The sequence below is a fragment of the Typopeltis vanoorti genome, chromosome 14 (assembly GCF_054136105.1).
Source record: "Typopeltis vanoorti isolate ZY-2024b chromosome 14, IOZ_Tvanoo_1.0, whole genome shotgun sequence".
Taxonomy (NCBI): domain Eukaryota; kingdom Metazoa; phylum Arthropoda; class Arachnida; order Uropygi; family Thelyphonidae; genus Typopeltis; species Typopeltis vanoorti.
The window spans coordinates 94,771,284-94,785,843 of record NC_143562.1 but is presented as its reverse complement, the minus strand read 5'-3'; the positions used below and the strand labels follow the sequence as shown (position 1 = coordinate 94,785,843).

Below are 14,560 nucleotides of genomic sequence, written 5' to 3'. Positions count from 1 at the left end.
TCGAAAATTAGACATCTCAATTATTGAAAATTTATCTGGTGTACTATGTCATTTCATTGCAAACTTAGTAACTTCACAGGCAATTACATACAACACGCAGCCCATCATCCTTCTCAAAAAATAAGCATCATCAAATCCTTACTTAATAGAGCACATATTCTGTGCTCCAACATTAGAACTTCAAAACTATCCAAAGCATTATGCAACAAAATGGTTTTACTTCAAAGAAGATGCAATGAATCCATAACACTTACAAGTCATAGAAGCTTTGATCCTGTGTTGTGAGTCCCAGTTCTATACATCACAGAAATCTCTGAATCAATTTCAAAGATCCTTAAAATACAAGGGTGGCTGAAAAGTTCTCGGCCTAACATTGAAAAATGAATTTAAAATTTCAAAATTATTTTTATTTTTCAACATAATCTCCCTTAAGACTAATACATTTATTCCAGAAATGCTCCAGGGCCATTATCCCAACCCTGTAGTGGTTCTCGATAAGATCTGCAAAATACCCCTCTACAGCTGCAATCACCTCTCGATTCAAAGAAAAACATTGACCAGTGAGGAAGAGTTTTAGTTTTGGGAAGAGATAGAAGTCAGATGGAGCCAAATCTGGGGAATAGGGTGGATGTTCCAACAATTCATAGTGCAGATCCCTTAATTTTCCCATTGCCAAAATACCTTCGTGGGCAGGTGCATTGTCCTGATGAAAGATGATTTTTTTCTTCTGTAAACCAGGTCTTTTCTCATGCATTTTTTCGTCTAGTCTGGTTAAAAGATCAGAATAATATTCCCCAGTTATTGTTTTACCCTTTTCAAGATTAATAAACAAAATGCCTTAAGCATCCCAAAACACTGATGCCATGACCTTTCCTGCTGATGGAACCGACTATCTTCTTTGGTGCTGAACAACCGGCTTCTGTCCACTTTTTTGACTGTTCTTTGGATCCTGGTGTGTAATGGTGAATCCAAGTTTCATCCATAGTAATAAATCAAAATCAGTTTTATTCTTGTTAAAATGCTCCAAGCACTGTTCAGAGATTTTCATGCAAGTGTGTTTTTGATCTGCTGTGAGCAAGCATGGCACCCATCTTGCGCCACATGAATTTTTTCATTTGCAATTCTTCATGTAAAATATATCCTACGTTGTTTTGAAATGCCTATAGTCTCAGTAATTTCACACACTTTGACTCGCCAGTCATCCAATACCATATCATGCACTTGATTAATGATTTCTAGTGTTGTTACACTTTTTGGACGTCCTTCACATGGATCATCTTCTGGTACAGCTATGTTTAAACTCGGCAGCCCATTTGTTAATTGTCAAAAACTAAGGAGAAGGGTGCCCATAAACTTTTATGAACTTTGAATGAATTTCTTTTGGCATTAAACCTTCTCTTACAAAGAATTTTATAACTGCACGATACTCAATTTTATCCATTTCAAGGGATACAGACAATACTTTTGCTTCAGACAGCTGTATAAAACAAACTACTTGATAGAATGACTTGCAATTTCACATGGATGCTTATGACAGATGTACCAACTTCGAAAAAAAAATCGTGCCGATAGTGTTGCCATTTTTGGTCAAGGCCGAGAACTTTTCAGACGACCCTCATATATAACTTAGTTCCCACATTTTTTTCCTGTTAATAAAATCTGTTCCTGGTTACTCTCCACAAAGGATAACCTTCCTGCTCCCCCCATGGTGTTTACCAGGTTCAGTGTGATTGCTTTCATTCTTACTATGGACAAACAGGATATTCTCTCAAAAAAAATTACTACAGGAATACTAGTCTTACATCATCCTTGAAAAGGCTGAAAAACTGGTCTGGCATAGCATGGAGTTGCCACCAACCAGTGGTGAGCTATATAAGGTGCTCGCGCGAGCCCTTTGTTAAATTTTTCTCAAATTTGCGAGCCCCTTGTTCTTGTTTACTTTTTTATTTTTTCAAAAAAAATTTTTTTGAAACATATTAAATGACAAACTCATACAGTAACCTAACAAAAATTAGTCTATTCGGCAGCATATAGATTATTTGGAATTATTGTTTCAACTCCTCTATAACGAATGTGCCCAAGTTTGAAAATAAAATAAGCGCATGTGCTAACTTTACTCTTCTCCCTTCTGGTAGCCAATCGTATGGTAAAACCAGTAGCCAATGAAATGTTTTATAAAAGATTTCAATCTTATTATATTTTGATAGTTAAAAAATGTTTTTCTTATGCAAGATAAATTAACACAGTTGATTGCATGCAAATATTTCATGTTTAGATCATGAAATATTTGTTTAAAAATGATAGCCTTTAGAGGTTGATTGTCCTCTCATACTTTTTGATTGGAATTTGTACATAAGCTGTATTAATAAAAGCTTTTTTTTTTTTTTTTGCTCAACGATGCGAGCTCTTCGTTAAAATTTCCATAGCTCACCACTGCCACCAATCACAACATCTTCTAGTCCAGTGATGGCGAACCTATGACAAGCATGTCAGCACGGACACACTTGAGGTTTTCAGGTGACATCATATCTTACACGATTTATCACAGTTTTTTCATCAGAAAAAACCGTGATAAAAATGTTTTCATTATTTACTCAGATAAATTCAATATTTAATGCTGCAAATTATATTTTCTGTTAAAGTGGTTTTAAATATGTTTAGAACTTGTATTATTCAGTCAAGAGAGTGGAATGCATGCATGAAGGAATTTCACACAGAAGTCAAATGAAAACTTTAAGTTTATAATATATAAAGCACGTATTTATAAGTTTGTATCATATAATATTGATAATAATTTTTATAAGTTTTTATAATATCATATGACTATGCAGAAATTATGATTAAGAAAGAAAACGTAAACTTAAAACATTCATTGTTTATAGGCTAGTTACAAAATAAAATAGAAATAAGCTAACTACAAAATAAAATAGAAATAGGCTAACTATAAAATATAATTCTTTTAATGAACTACCTTAGCGAAAACCTACCTTCGCCTTAACTGAGAGCTATCTTACACGATTTATCCCATAGGAGTTCCCAAAAAGTTTGCCACCTTTTTTTTTTTTTTTTTATTAAATTAATCTGGATTTAGAATCCAGAGTAATTTAATCCAGAGTAATTTAATAATAAAAAAAAAAAAGGTGGCAAACCTTTTGGCAACTCCTATAGTTAAAGATGACCTTGCTACTGTTTCTGCCTGGTATCTCCAACTCTGGGCCTGGCTCCCCCAGTAGAGACCTCAATAACGGTCAAAACTATGGATAGTGGCCAATTTCTTAATGCAGAACAGTATACATGTCCACAAGGAGATGTGTTTTGTATTATGGGATATACTGGGATAGGAGTGTTGGTAGTTTGCTCCACCTTTGCTACGAGTTGCCAGGTGTTGCACTACTAACCAAGGTAAGATAGTACAACACTATATTCAGTCCTGAAGATATTTTCAGGCACAAACTTTGTTGGCTCTCACTGGGATAAAGGATTAAACTAAATTCATTATATTTTAATCTAAAAAAAATAAACTTTCAACATCTTTCACTAAATCCGGAGTAATTTAATAAAAAAAAAAAAAGGTGGCAAACCTTTTGGCAATTCCTATAGGTAAAGATGACCTTGCTACTGTTTCTGCCTGGTATCTCCAACTCTGGGCCTGGCTCCACTGAAGAGACCTCAATAAAGGTCGAAACTAGTCTGGGTAGTGGGCAATCCCTTAATGCAGAACAGTACACATATCCACAAGGAGATGTGCTTTGCATTATGGGAGATACTGGGATAGGAGTGTTGATAGCTTGCTCCACCTTTGCTACAAGTTGCCTGGTGTTGCACTACTTACCAAGGTAAGATAGTACAACACTATATTCAGTCCTGAAGATATTTTCAGGTGCAAACTTTGTTTGCTCTCACTGGGATAAAGGATTAAACTAAATTCATTATATTCTAAACTAGTGAAAAATAAACTTCAAATTATATTTGTTTCAGGACCTTCAAATGTAGTAGCCGCAAGTTACAGTATTTCACATACTATTGTTGAACATGGAAAATCATTTAGTGATGGTGATTATATTAAAGAAGCTTTCATAAAGTGTGCACCATTTTTATTTGAGGACTTTCATAATAAGGAAGCCATTGTAAAGAGCATGAAAGAGTTACTATTAAGTAGGAATACTATTAAAGACAGAGTTATAGCAATGAATGCTAGTATAGAAAAGTAAATACAACAAGACTTGAACTTATGCCATTGTTTTTCCATTTGTCTCAACAAAACTACAGATATTAGGTGATCAGCTCGATTGGCTATTATTGCAAGGTATGTTCACCGTGATTCTATGCACGAGGAATTGATAAAGTTAGAAAATTTACCTCAAAACACAACAGGTAAAGACATATGCAACTGTGTTGTTAAAGTGTTCCATGAGAAACAGATTAAGAGTGACTGACCTGCAGAGGGAGATAGAGGAACTGAAAAAGGAGGTAAAATATCTTGGGAGAAGTATAAAAGATGAGATTAGAAGAATGGAAGAGATAAACACAAGGCAAATCGGAGTAGGGAAGAAAGAGAGAGTTTTGGGAATAATAGGAGAGGAGAGAAATTTGTGAATGATAAAAGAGAAGAGAATGGAATTGGATATGGAAATGGAGAGAATGGAAACAGGAGAGAGAGAGAGAGAGGTATGGAAGTGCTAGAAGAGGAGAGAATGGAATTGGATATGGAAATGGAGAGAATGGAAACAGGAGAGGGAGGTATGGAAGTGCTAGAAGAGGAGAGAATGGAAAGAGTAGAAGAGTCGGAATGAGAGAGAGAGAGGCAGTGGAGCGCTAGAGGAGGAGAGAATGGAAACAGCAGGAGAGACAGAATGAGAGAGAGAGGTATGGCAGTGCTAGAAGAGGAGAGAATGAAATGAGAGAGAGGTATGGGAGTGCTAGAAGAGGAGAAAATGGAAACAGTAGAAGAAGGAATGATAGAGAGGTCTGGGAATGAAAGAAGAGGAGAAAATGGAAACAACAGGAGAGAGAGGGAATGGTAAGAAGTATAATGTATGGGGACTCAATGATCCATGGTAATCAAGATAGGATGCGTGAGGAGCGTTTGTCAGGAACGATAGAAAGGGTAGCTCTAGCAGTTAAGAGAGGTGAAAGGGCAAATGAGATGATTGTGATGATGGAAACAAATGACTTGAGTGGTGGTGTAAATAGGGCAGCGAGAGATATGAGATTCTTGCTTGAGGTGGTACGAAAGAAGACACAGAGAGGAAAGATTGTATGTGTTGCCTAGGTATGATAATGACAAGCTGAGCAGAAGAGCAGTAATATTGAATGACATAATAGCTAGAATGTGTGACAAGAGAGGACTGGTATATGTGGATGCTTGGAGTGCGTTTGAAGACAGAGAGGAAGTGTATGCAAGAGAGACCACTTACATTTGAATGAGGAAGGATGTAGGCATCTGGAGAGATTGCTGTTCTGAAAAAGTAAGTGTGTCCCTTCTCCCAAGTACCCATTCCCACAGGAGTGGCTTCTTGTGGGAATGGATACTTGGGAGAAGGGGGACGACATCAGGTAACATTGAGCACAGTGGAGTCTAGAGGGGATAATGCTGAGTATAGAAACAACAGCATTTATATGCCATATACTAATGCCAGAAGTATCCGGAACAAGGGAGAGGAATTGGTGGCGCAGATAGCATCAGCCTGGCCAAACATTATTGGGATCACTGAGACATGGTTCACAGAAGAGGATATAATAACAGGAATAGAAGACGCTGGGTACAGCATTTTTCGGCAGGATAGAAAAGGAAAGCATGGTGGTGGTGGTGGAGTACTACTTATGATAAGTGACGACCTATGTCCTCTAAGAGTGGAGACTTTGGAAGGCAGTGGCACTAATGATTTTGAAAGCATATGGTGTGAGGTAGAGGTGGGAAAGACAGGATATTTAGTGTGGTGTTGCTACAGACCCTGGGGGAAAGAGAGGGTAGGGACCAGGAAATGTTTGGACAGTTCAGTTTGGCAAGTGCAAGAAGAATGACTGTTATGGGAGATTTTAACTACAGTAGTATGAATTGGGATTGGGCAGAGGAAGATGCATGTAGCAATAAGGGAATGGAATTTCTAGAATTCTTGAGGGACAAATGTCTTAGGCAACATATAATAGAGGGAACAAGAGGTTCAAGAGTTTTGGATTTGGTTATAGCATCAGAAGAGTTGATAATAACTGAGATGACATCTATCCCACCAGTTGTAGAGAGTGACCATATGGTTTTGACTTGGAAAATGAAAAGACATGCAGAGGTATCAAAGAGACTGGAACGTATGTGGAATTGTAAGGCATGTGATTATAATAGTCTAAGACATCAACTTGGGGAAGTTTTATGGAGGGAGGAATTGGAAGGCCAGGATATCATTAGTGCGTTTGAAATTATGAGAGAATATTTGTCAGCAGCTATGGTAAGTTGTATACCATGAGTGAACAAGAGGACACAATTTGAAGTAAGTGGATGACAAACAATATTAAACTGGAATTGCATGCGAAAAAGAGGCTTTGGAAGAGATATATGGAGACAGGAGAAGAGAAGATGCATGAAGAGTATAAGACATAGTCCAAAAGAGTGACTAGTATGGTAAGGAAGACGAAACTGGAATATGAGAGGAGATTGGCCCTAAAATCCAAAGAAAATCCTAGGGAATTTTTTTAGATATGTGGCCAGTAGGAGGAGAAATGACTGTGGGAGAATGATAATATTGTAGGATAAAAATGGGAATAGAGTGACTGATGCAGAGGAGACATAGTAAAATTGTTCAATGAATACTTTATTGGAGTATTTCATCCTAGAGGAGTCAGTTTTAATGCTAGAGGGATAGGGCAGGTTCAAGGTTTAGAGGTACAGAAGGAGAGTATGTTTCAAATACTGAGTACTCTGGATGTCAGTAAAAGCTGTGGGACTGGATGGTATTTCACCACGAGTTTTGAGAGAATGTGCTAGGGAACTGACAGTGCCTTTAACCTGGCTCTTCAATGAAAGTCTGGCTGCTGGAAAGGTGTCCAGATAATGGAAGGAAGGTAAGATAGTGCCATTGCATAAGGCAGTAGCAGACTGGAAGTGTCTAATTATAGACCAGTTTGTGTGTCATCAGTAGTTAGTAAGATCTTGGAGAAAGTAGTGAATGACCGTATACAGCATTGGGCAGATGAGGGTAATGTTATCTGTGAGAATCAACATGGATTTGTGAAGGGGTGCTCTTGTTTTAGCAATATGCTAGCCTTTTATGATAAAGTTACAAGAGCATTATTAGATGAGGGAAAGGCATATACTGCCATTTTCTTAGACTTAGCGAAGGCATTTGACAGGGTGCCACATGATAAGCTGACATTTAAGTTGTAGTACATGGGTCTGGATGTCAGATTGGTCAACTGGATTCAGGATTGGCTGTCCAATAGGTATCAGAGAGTTGTGTACGGTGGGGCAGTTTCAAGGAAGCAGAGGGTTACAAGTGGGGTCCAACAGGGCTCAGTACCGGGACCTATTTTGTTTAACCTTTATATCAATGACATTGTCAGTGGATTGCAAGGGGATATTCAGTTGTTTGCAGATGATGCGAAGCTGAGAAGGATTATTAGTAATAGTGCAGATGCGGCAGCCCTGCAAGAGGATTCGAATAGGCTAGATAGATGGGGCAAATGAATGGGGGAGGGGTGTTGGTTTAATGCAGCAAAATGTAAGGTCTTGAGGTTTGGAAAACATCGATGGGACACTGCATACTCTATGGGAGGAGTTATACTGGAGGAAGTAGGGGAGACAAGAGATCTGGGGTTGATGATTGATAGAAACCTGAAATTTAGGGGACATATTGCAAAGGTGACGAAGGTAACACAGAGGTTTGTTGTAATAATGAGAAGGGCACTGACCTGGAAAGATAAAACAGTTATCATTCCGTTGTATAAGAACCTGATCAGACCTCACTTGGACTATTGTTCTCAGATTTGGTCTCCAGGATTTGAAGGGGATAAATTAACTGTGGAAAGGGTGCAAAGGCAGATAACAAAGACGGTTTCAGGACTATACAATGATAGTTATGAGGATCAGCTGAGGGAATGTGGACTTCAGAGTTTGGTGGATAGAAGAAGGAGAGGTGATATGATTGAGACTTTTAAACTGTTGAGAGGTGGTTACAGGGTTGACACTGGGGAGTTCTTTCGCTTGGTTGAACAGCAGGAAGGAGTCATGACAAGAAGCCATCCCTGGAAGTTACGAAAGGAAACTGTGAGCAAGAGGGTGAGGATTGGCTTCTTTGCATGGAGGATGGTTGAACCAAGGAATGCATTGCCTGATGGAGTGGTGAGAGCGAGAACGGTGAATGAGTTCAAGGAGTGGTATGATAGACTTTGTGTTTCTTAGGAAAGACCTCCCATGATGAGTCTTTTGACTCCATGGAGTCAAAAGACTCAATTTTTGGCAGTAATGTCAATTTTGTCAAACAATTTACAGAATATGTTGGTCATCCCCTGGTTTGTTTCCATTGTATTATACATCAGGAGACACTGTGTGTGAAATCAGGCTTAGAGGATTTGGATGATGTGATGAGAATTGTGAAAAAGGTAACTAATTTTATTACCACCAGGCTTTAAACAAACGAAAATTTAATTCACTTTTAGGCGAAGTTGAATCAGTGTACAATGGTCTATTAATGTGCAATAATATTCGATGGTTGAGTCATGGCCAAGTACTTGAACAGTTTGTTGAATGTTTAAATGAAATTATATTTAAATACGAAGGGCATGGAGTACGAATTTTCTCAGTTGAACGATTCTGCTTGGCTCAGTAAGCTGATGTTTTTCACAGATTTTTCGTTGCACCTGAATGAACTTAATATATAATTGCAAGGTTTTGGAAAATCTGTCGATGTTATGTTTGGCACGATCAAGTGCTTTGAGAATTAACTCAAAATATTTAAATGTGATTTAGAAAGTAACAATTTTAAGTATTTCCCAAGAGTGAAAATTTTTCTTAATGATAATAAATTTAGTTTAATCCTTGATCCAGTGTGAGCAAACAAAGTTTGCGCCTGAAAGTATCTTAAGGACTGGGGTAAAGTGGTACAACAGCGGGCAACTCATTGCAAAGGTGGAGCAAGCTAACATCACTCCTATCTTAATATCTCCCATAATGCAAAACACATCTCCTTGCGGATATGTATAATGTTATGCATTAAGGGAAGGGCCACTACCCAGACTAGTTTTGACCTTTATTGAGGTCTCTTCAGTGGGAGCCAGGCCCAAGTGGAGATACCAAGCAGAAGTATTAGCAAGGTCATCTCTACCTATAGGAGTTGCCAAACGGTGTTCCACCTTTTTATTAAATTACTTGTGTTTTGCATTATGGGAAATACTGAAATAGGAGTGATGTTAGCTTGCTCCACCTTTGCAGCGAGTTGCCCGGTGTTGTACCACCTTATGCCAGGCCTGAAGATACTTTCAGGTGCAAACTTCGTTTGCTCACACTTGGATAAAGGATTAAACTAAATTTATTATAGTCTTACCAAGTGAAAAATAAACTTTCAACATTTTTCTCTAAATCCAGAGTAATTTAATAGCTAACATCACTCCTATCTCAGTATCTCCCATAATGCAAAACACATCTCCTTGCAGATATGTATAATGTTATGCATTAAGGGAAGGGCCACTACCTAGACTAGTTTCGACCTTTATTGAGGTCTCTTCAGTGGGAGCCAGGCCCAAGTGGAGATGCCAGGCAGAAGCATTAGCAAGGTCCTCTCTACCTATAGGAGTTGCCAAATGGTGCGCCACCTTTAACTAAATTACTCTGGATTTAGAGAAAGATGTAGCAAGTTTATTTTTCACTTGGTTAGACTATAATAAATTTAGTTTAATCCTTTATCCAAGTGTGAGCAAATAAAGTTTGCACCTGAAAATATCTTCAGGACTGGGGTAAGGTGGTACAACACCGGGCAACTCGTTACAAAGGTGGAGCACGCTAACATAGCAAGCTAAAGCTCCACCTTTGCGACGAGTTGCCCAGTGTTGTACCACCTTGACAAGAAAAATTATGACAGAGGTTTATAATTGTCCTTTAAAAGTTTCAAAGTGCACACTAATAGATGCATCAAATATTGCAGCAAAATTATCTCATCAAATTTATCTACAAAGTAAGAACCAAATGATCATTCTGCATTACTGGAAGATAAAACTGGCATTTCTTTCACAATCATATCTGATACTATTCTCACATCCTGAATTCCTGATCACTCTTTTCCCCTCTTTATGTGAATCCTACCCATGAAAGGTTGTACACTTTGGTACCATGGGTGGGCTGAGGATTACGTAATTTGGGAATCATGGTCTATAGAGACTAAACATAGTACGTTTTCAAGCCACTTTAGGCCTCCAAATAAACAAGTTGGTGCTCGATGTGAAGTCATTAGCCTCTATGTGTGTGTGTGTGTGTGTGTATATATATATATATATAGTCTAATTCTATAAAGAAGAGACTGTGTAGCTCAGTAGAAGTGGCGTTTGCACTTTACCACACAATGTAAGGAGTTCAAATCTAGCTGCCGACTAGAGGAACATTTTCTAAGCCTTTTCTCGACCAGTTTGAGTTAATTGATCTCTGGCATGGGCAAGCAGGATTTTTCTCCCAGAAACTCAGGTTTTTCACCCCATAAACTGAAGAAAATAAGCCATTGAACCCACACTATTTTCAGACATTAAAAATATTGCGTTAGGGTTAGGGACCACGAGATGGTGGCACTTGCTAGCCACCTTCTTCACTGTTTACCTATCAATTAGTGATAGCCTTGGGCCAACTATCTCTGATTGGCTACCAGTGGAAGTTGAACTGCCCACTCAGTCTCCAAAAATTAGATAGAGCTAAAACAGTCTTGCCTACTCCCTACACGGGAACAAAAAAGGCATTACCTGATTTTATATATATATATATATTTTTATGAAGAATTAAATGACTAGAACCGAGATTTAAGTAAAAAGGTTTTAATATAAACACACTACTAGTTTCAGCCTGTAACAGCCTTCTTCAGGTGACATTATAAAAGAAAAAACACTAAACATTGAGGGTTAAAAGACTATGAACAACACAGACAGTCTTTATACATAATTAGCATGAAAACGTTGTAGTTGTATTTTTAAATACAACTACAACGTTTTTCTTCATAAAACTATGTAGTTAACTGAGTCAATGATCATTCTGTCATATATATATATATATATATATATATATATATATATAGTCCCATCGTGAAGTTACTTCATGAGCAAACTTTGTTTGCTTACACTTGGATAAAGGATGAAATCAAGAATATAGTTTCTTAGCATCTTTAATTTATCTACAACCTAAATACATTCACAAACATCCATGCCCACAGTGGAATTCAAACCCATAGCCTGTTGCTTGGAAAGATGACATGTAGTACACTCAACCAACCAGACTGGCTGGATATGAGCTACCTGAGAAATCCTCTCTCAGAAGCTCCAGTAATTTCCTCTTTTTATGACATTTGTGGAGTAGTTGCCCTTCTAGTCTATACTGCTTTCATTGAAATCCCATAATGATTATCCCTTTTGCATTGATTAAACAAATTCACTTACAAATATTCTTCTTATTCATTCTACATATCCAGTTTTATAGCAATATCATGCTAAATTTTACTCTTCTACCAAAATCTTGCACTTTTAAAGCTGTCCATCCCTTGTATTTTCAACCAGATTCTCTACTCTGCAAAATTATCTCTCATCAGAGCTTCGAACAACTGCTACAATATTTGATGCATGTATTAGCTTGCACTTTGAAACTTTTTAAGGTAAATTATAACTTACAAAATTACAAACCTCTGTCGTTATTTTTTTTGTGACATAATTGGTGTCTTTTAAGTAGCATAAGCTCTATATTCACTTTTTATGAGTGCCTTTTATGAAGGTTTCGATGGCCAGACAGTTGTTTCATAGTTCAAATACTTAACGTTATTATTCCCCAAACTATTGGTATTCTAAAAAGATCTAATCACCCTAAACATGACAGAATCCCAGAATACTTATGTTTGAAAGTAATTTTTTTTTATTTATTATCATTTTTTTTTATAAATGAACCTTCAATCAATTTAAAACAAAAGAACAAATAGTTTTACAACTTAGCATTGGAAATTATTATAAAAAAGGATAATAAATCCAATTCCATTTTCACTAGCATGTTAAGCTCAATGGCCTGTAAAGTCAAATAACTTGGCTTATTTGAAACTGATTTAATGCACTGATAGGTTAGTATATCCTTTCTGTATAGTGTATTATGGCTTTCAATTGAATGCACTCTTCTGATCAGTTTGCCTGTTTTCAAGGATGAAAACCCATGTAATCTCCACATAAGACCAGCTAATTCACCTTCAGAAATCCCTGATAATGTTTCTTTGCATCCCCTATGGGATTCAACCTGAGGTTCTCCATACAAAAGGGCACAATTGAAACCAGCTGAGCTAAGGAGGCTCTTATAAAAAAATTATGGATATTTGTTATTCTACGAAGTGAGCAGTCAATGTCTGTATTTGGAAACCTAAGTTTCCAAAGTGAATGAGAGCTTACAAATTACAAAACATTTTGTATGATCTACCTTAGCGTAACAAACACTTTACAAGGCACTAACTTCTAAAGAGTGTGTCACGCTGCAAGATATGCTCCTGGGAGGTTACTGTGTCTTGCAGCATAAAAATGTAAGATTTTGAGCTGACCATTGTTTAGTCTAGCTCAAAATCTTACTTCTGTAAGATTTTGAGCTAGACTTACTTCTGTTTTCACATAACTTTTGTTCAGTATCCCATTACCATAGTTCATTAAAAACATGTTAAAAGATTTAGGCTTTGCTATAAATAATGAAAATGTTAGTATATCCTTTGGGCAGGTAAGTGGAATTATCAATTACGTTGCAAAGTGTAAGGTTTTGAAATTTAGTAAGTAACAATGGAATGCAGAGCAAAGTATATACTCAGTGGAGAAACTTTAAAGGAAGTAGAGGAGATGAGAGATCTAGGAGTGATGGTAGCGAAGGACCTGAAATTCAAGGGCCACATTGCACAAGTTGTGAAGGTATCACATTGGAGGATAATGCCAATGATGTGGAGTGCTCTGACATGCAGAAATAGAGAGGTTATGATGCCATTGTATAAGACTTTGATCAGGCCTCATATGGATCACTATTCCATATGAGGCACATATGTAGACACAATGAAGCAGTTTAAGGCATGGTTAGATGAGCATTGTATGCAACAGTGTGTACCTCCCAAGATGAATCTCTGACTCCATGGAGGTCAGATAATAATAATAGCCTCCTGTTGCAATGAATTTTATTATCATCTTTTCCAATGTCTATTATGCCAAATTTCATTAAAATTCAACCAATAGTTATTTTAAATAATGGACAGTAAGATGTGAAAAATTCAGTTTCATATACCATCGTTATCTGAACTTTCTACAAAGTACACAATTAAATAATAAGAAGAGGGAATAGTTTTAAATTTTGTGTAGAGTAAAATGAAAAACATAACAGATAATACTAGAAATATTAAAAATTTACAGTATAATTTGAACTGCACTGATTAAAAATCAAAATTTTACCTCTCACATTCCTTTAATTGAATAAATTCTGCTCCACTGGTAACTTTCACAAATTTCCATTTATCCTGGAACATAGAAAAAACCAAGTTAAAATAACTAAGAAAATGTAACAGAGTAGTAGTAGTCAGCAGTAAGTCAGCAACTCTAATCTCCATTGCTGTTCATTGTGGTGATGAATAGTGTATTTCATACATTTAAGAACTAGAAAGTAGAAATAATTGTATTCACAGATGACATGATGATTTGGGTACATTCAGAAGAAGCACTACAGAAGGCTGGATGAATGGACAGCATGACAGAACTATGGGATTAATCATTAACAGCAAGATGTGTGAGAACATGATTTAAATCATGAAGAAAATATAAAAGTTAATGGTGTTAGACTCAATGGGAAATTCTTGAAGAGCAGGAAACTTAAATATCTGGAACATATACTTTCTAGCGATGGAAACTTAGATCAGGAGGTATTGAGGATTATTTTACTGAGCCATAGTTTTTTTTAACAGTGTAAGTAGTCTACTTTAGGATGGTGAGATCCCACTGAAGTGCAAATTTTTGATTACTAGAAGATATTTTTTGCCCGTATGTAGCAGAGATTATTATTATTATTATTATTATTATTATTATTATTATTATCATCATCTGACCTCCATGGAGTCAGATGATGATAATAATCATCATCTGACTCCATGATGTTTAGTTTAATCCTTTATCCAAGTGTGAGCAAACAAAGTTTGCACCTGAAAATATCTTCAGGACTGGAGTAAGGTAGTACAACACCGGGCAACTCGCAGCAAAGGTGGAGCAAGCTAACATCACTCCTATCTCAGTATCTCCGATAATGCAAAACACATCTCCGTATGGATATGTATAATGTTATGCATTACACTTTGTTTACTCACACTTGGATAAAGGATTAAACTAAATT

At 36.8% G+C, this 14,560-nt stretch overlaps 1 protein-coding gene across 3 annotated transcripts in view; it reads right to left on the bottom strand.

Moving 5' to 3' along the window:
* Window positions 1-14,560, bottom strand: part of LOC150099775 (mitochondrial amidoxime reducing component 2-like) — a 229,233-nt gene that overhangs the window by 42,996 nt on the left and 171,677 nt on the right. For all 3 annotated transcript variants that reach the window (XM_090404065.1, XM_090404067.1, XM_090404066.1), the window contains exon 6: window positions 13,633-13,697. In XM_090404065.1, the coding sequence (XP_090260191.1) occupies window positions 13,633-13,697 (65 nt within the window). The remainder of the gene's footprint in view (window positions 1-13,632; window positions 13,698-14,560) is intronic.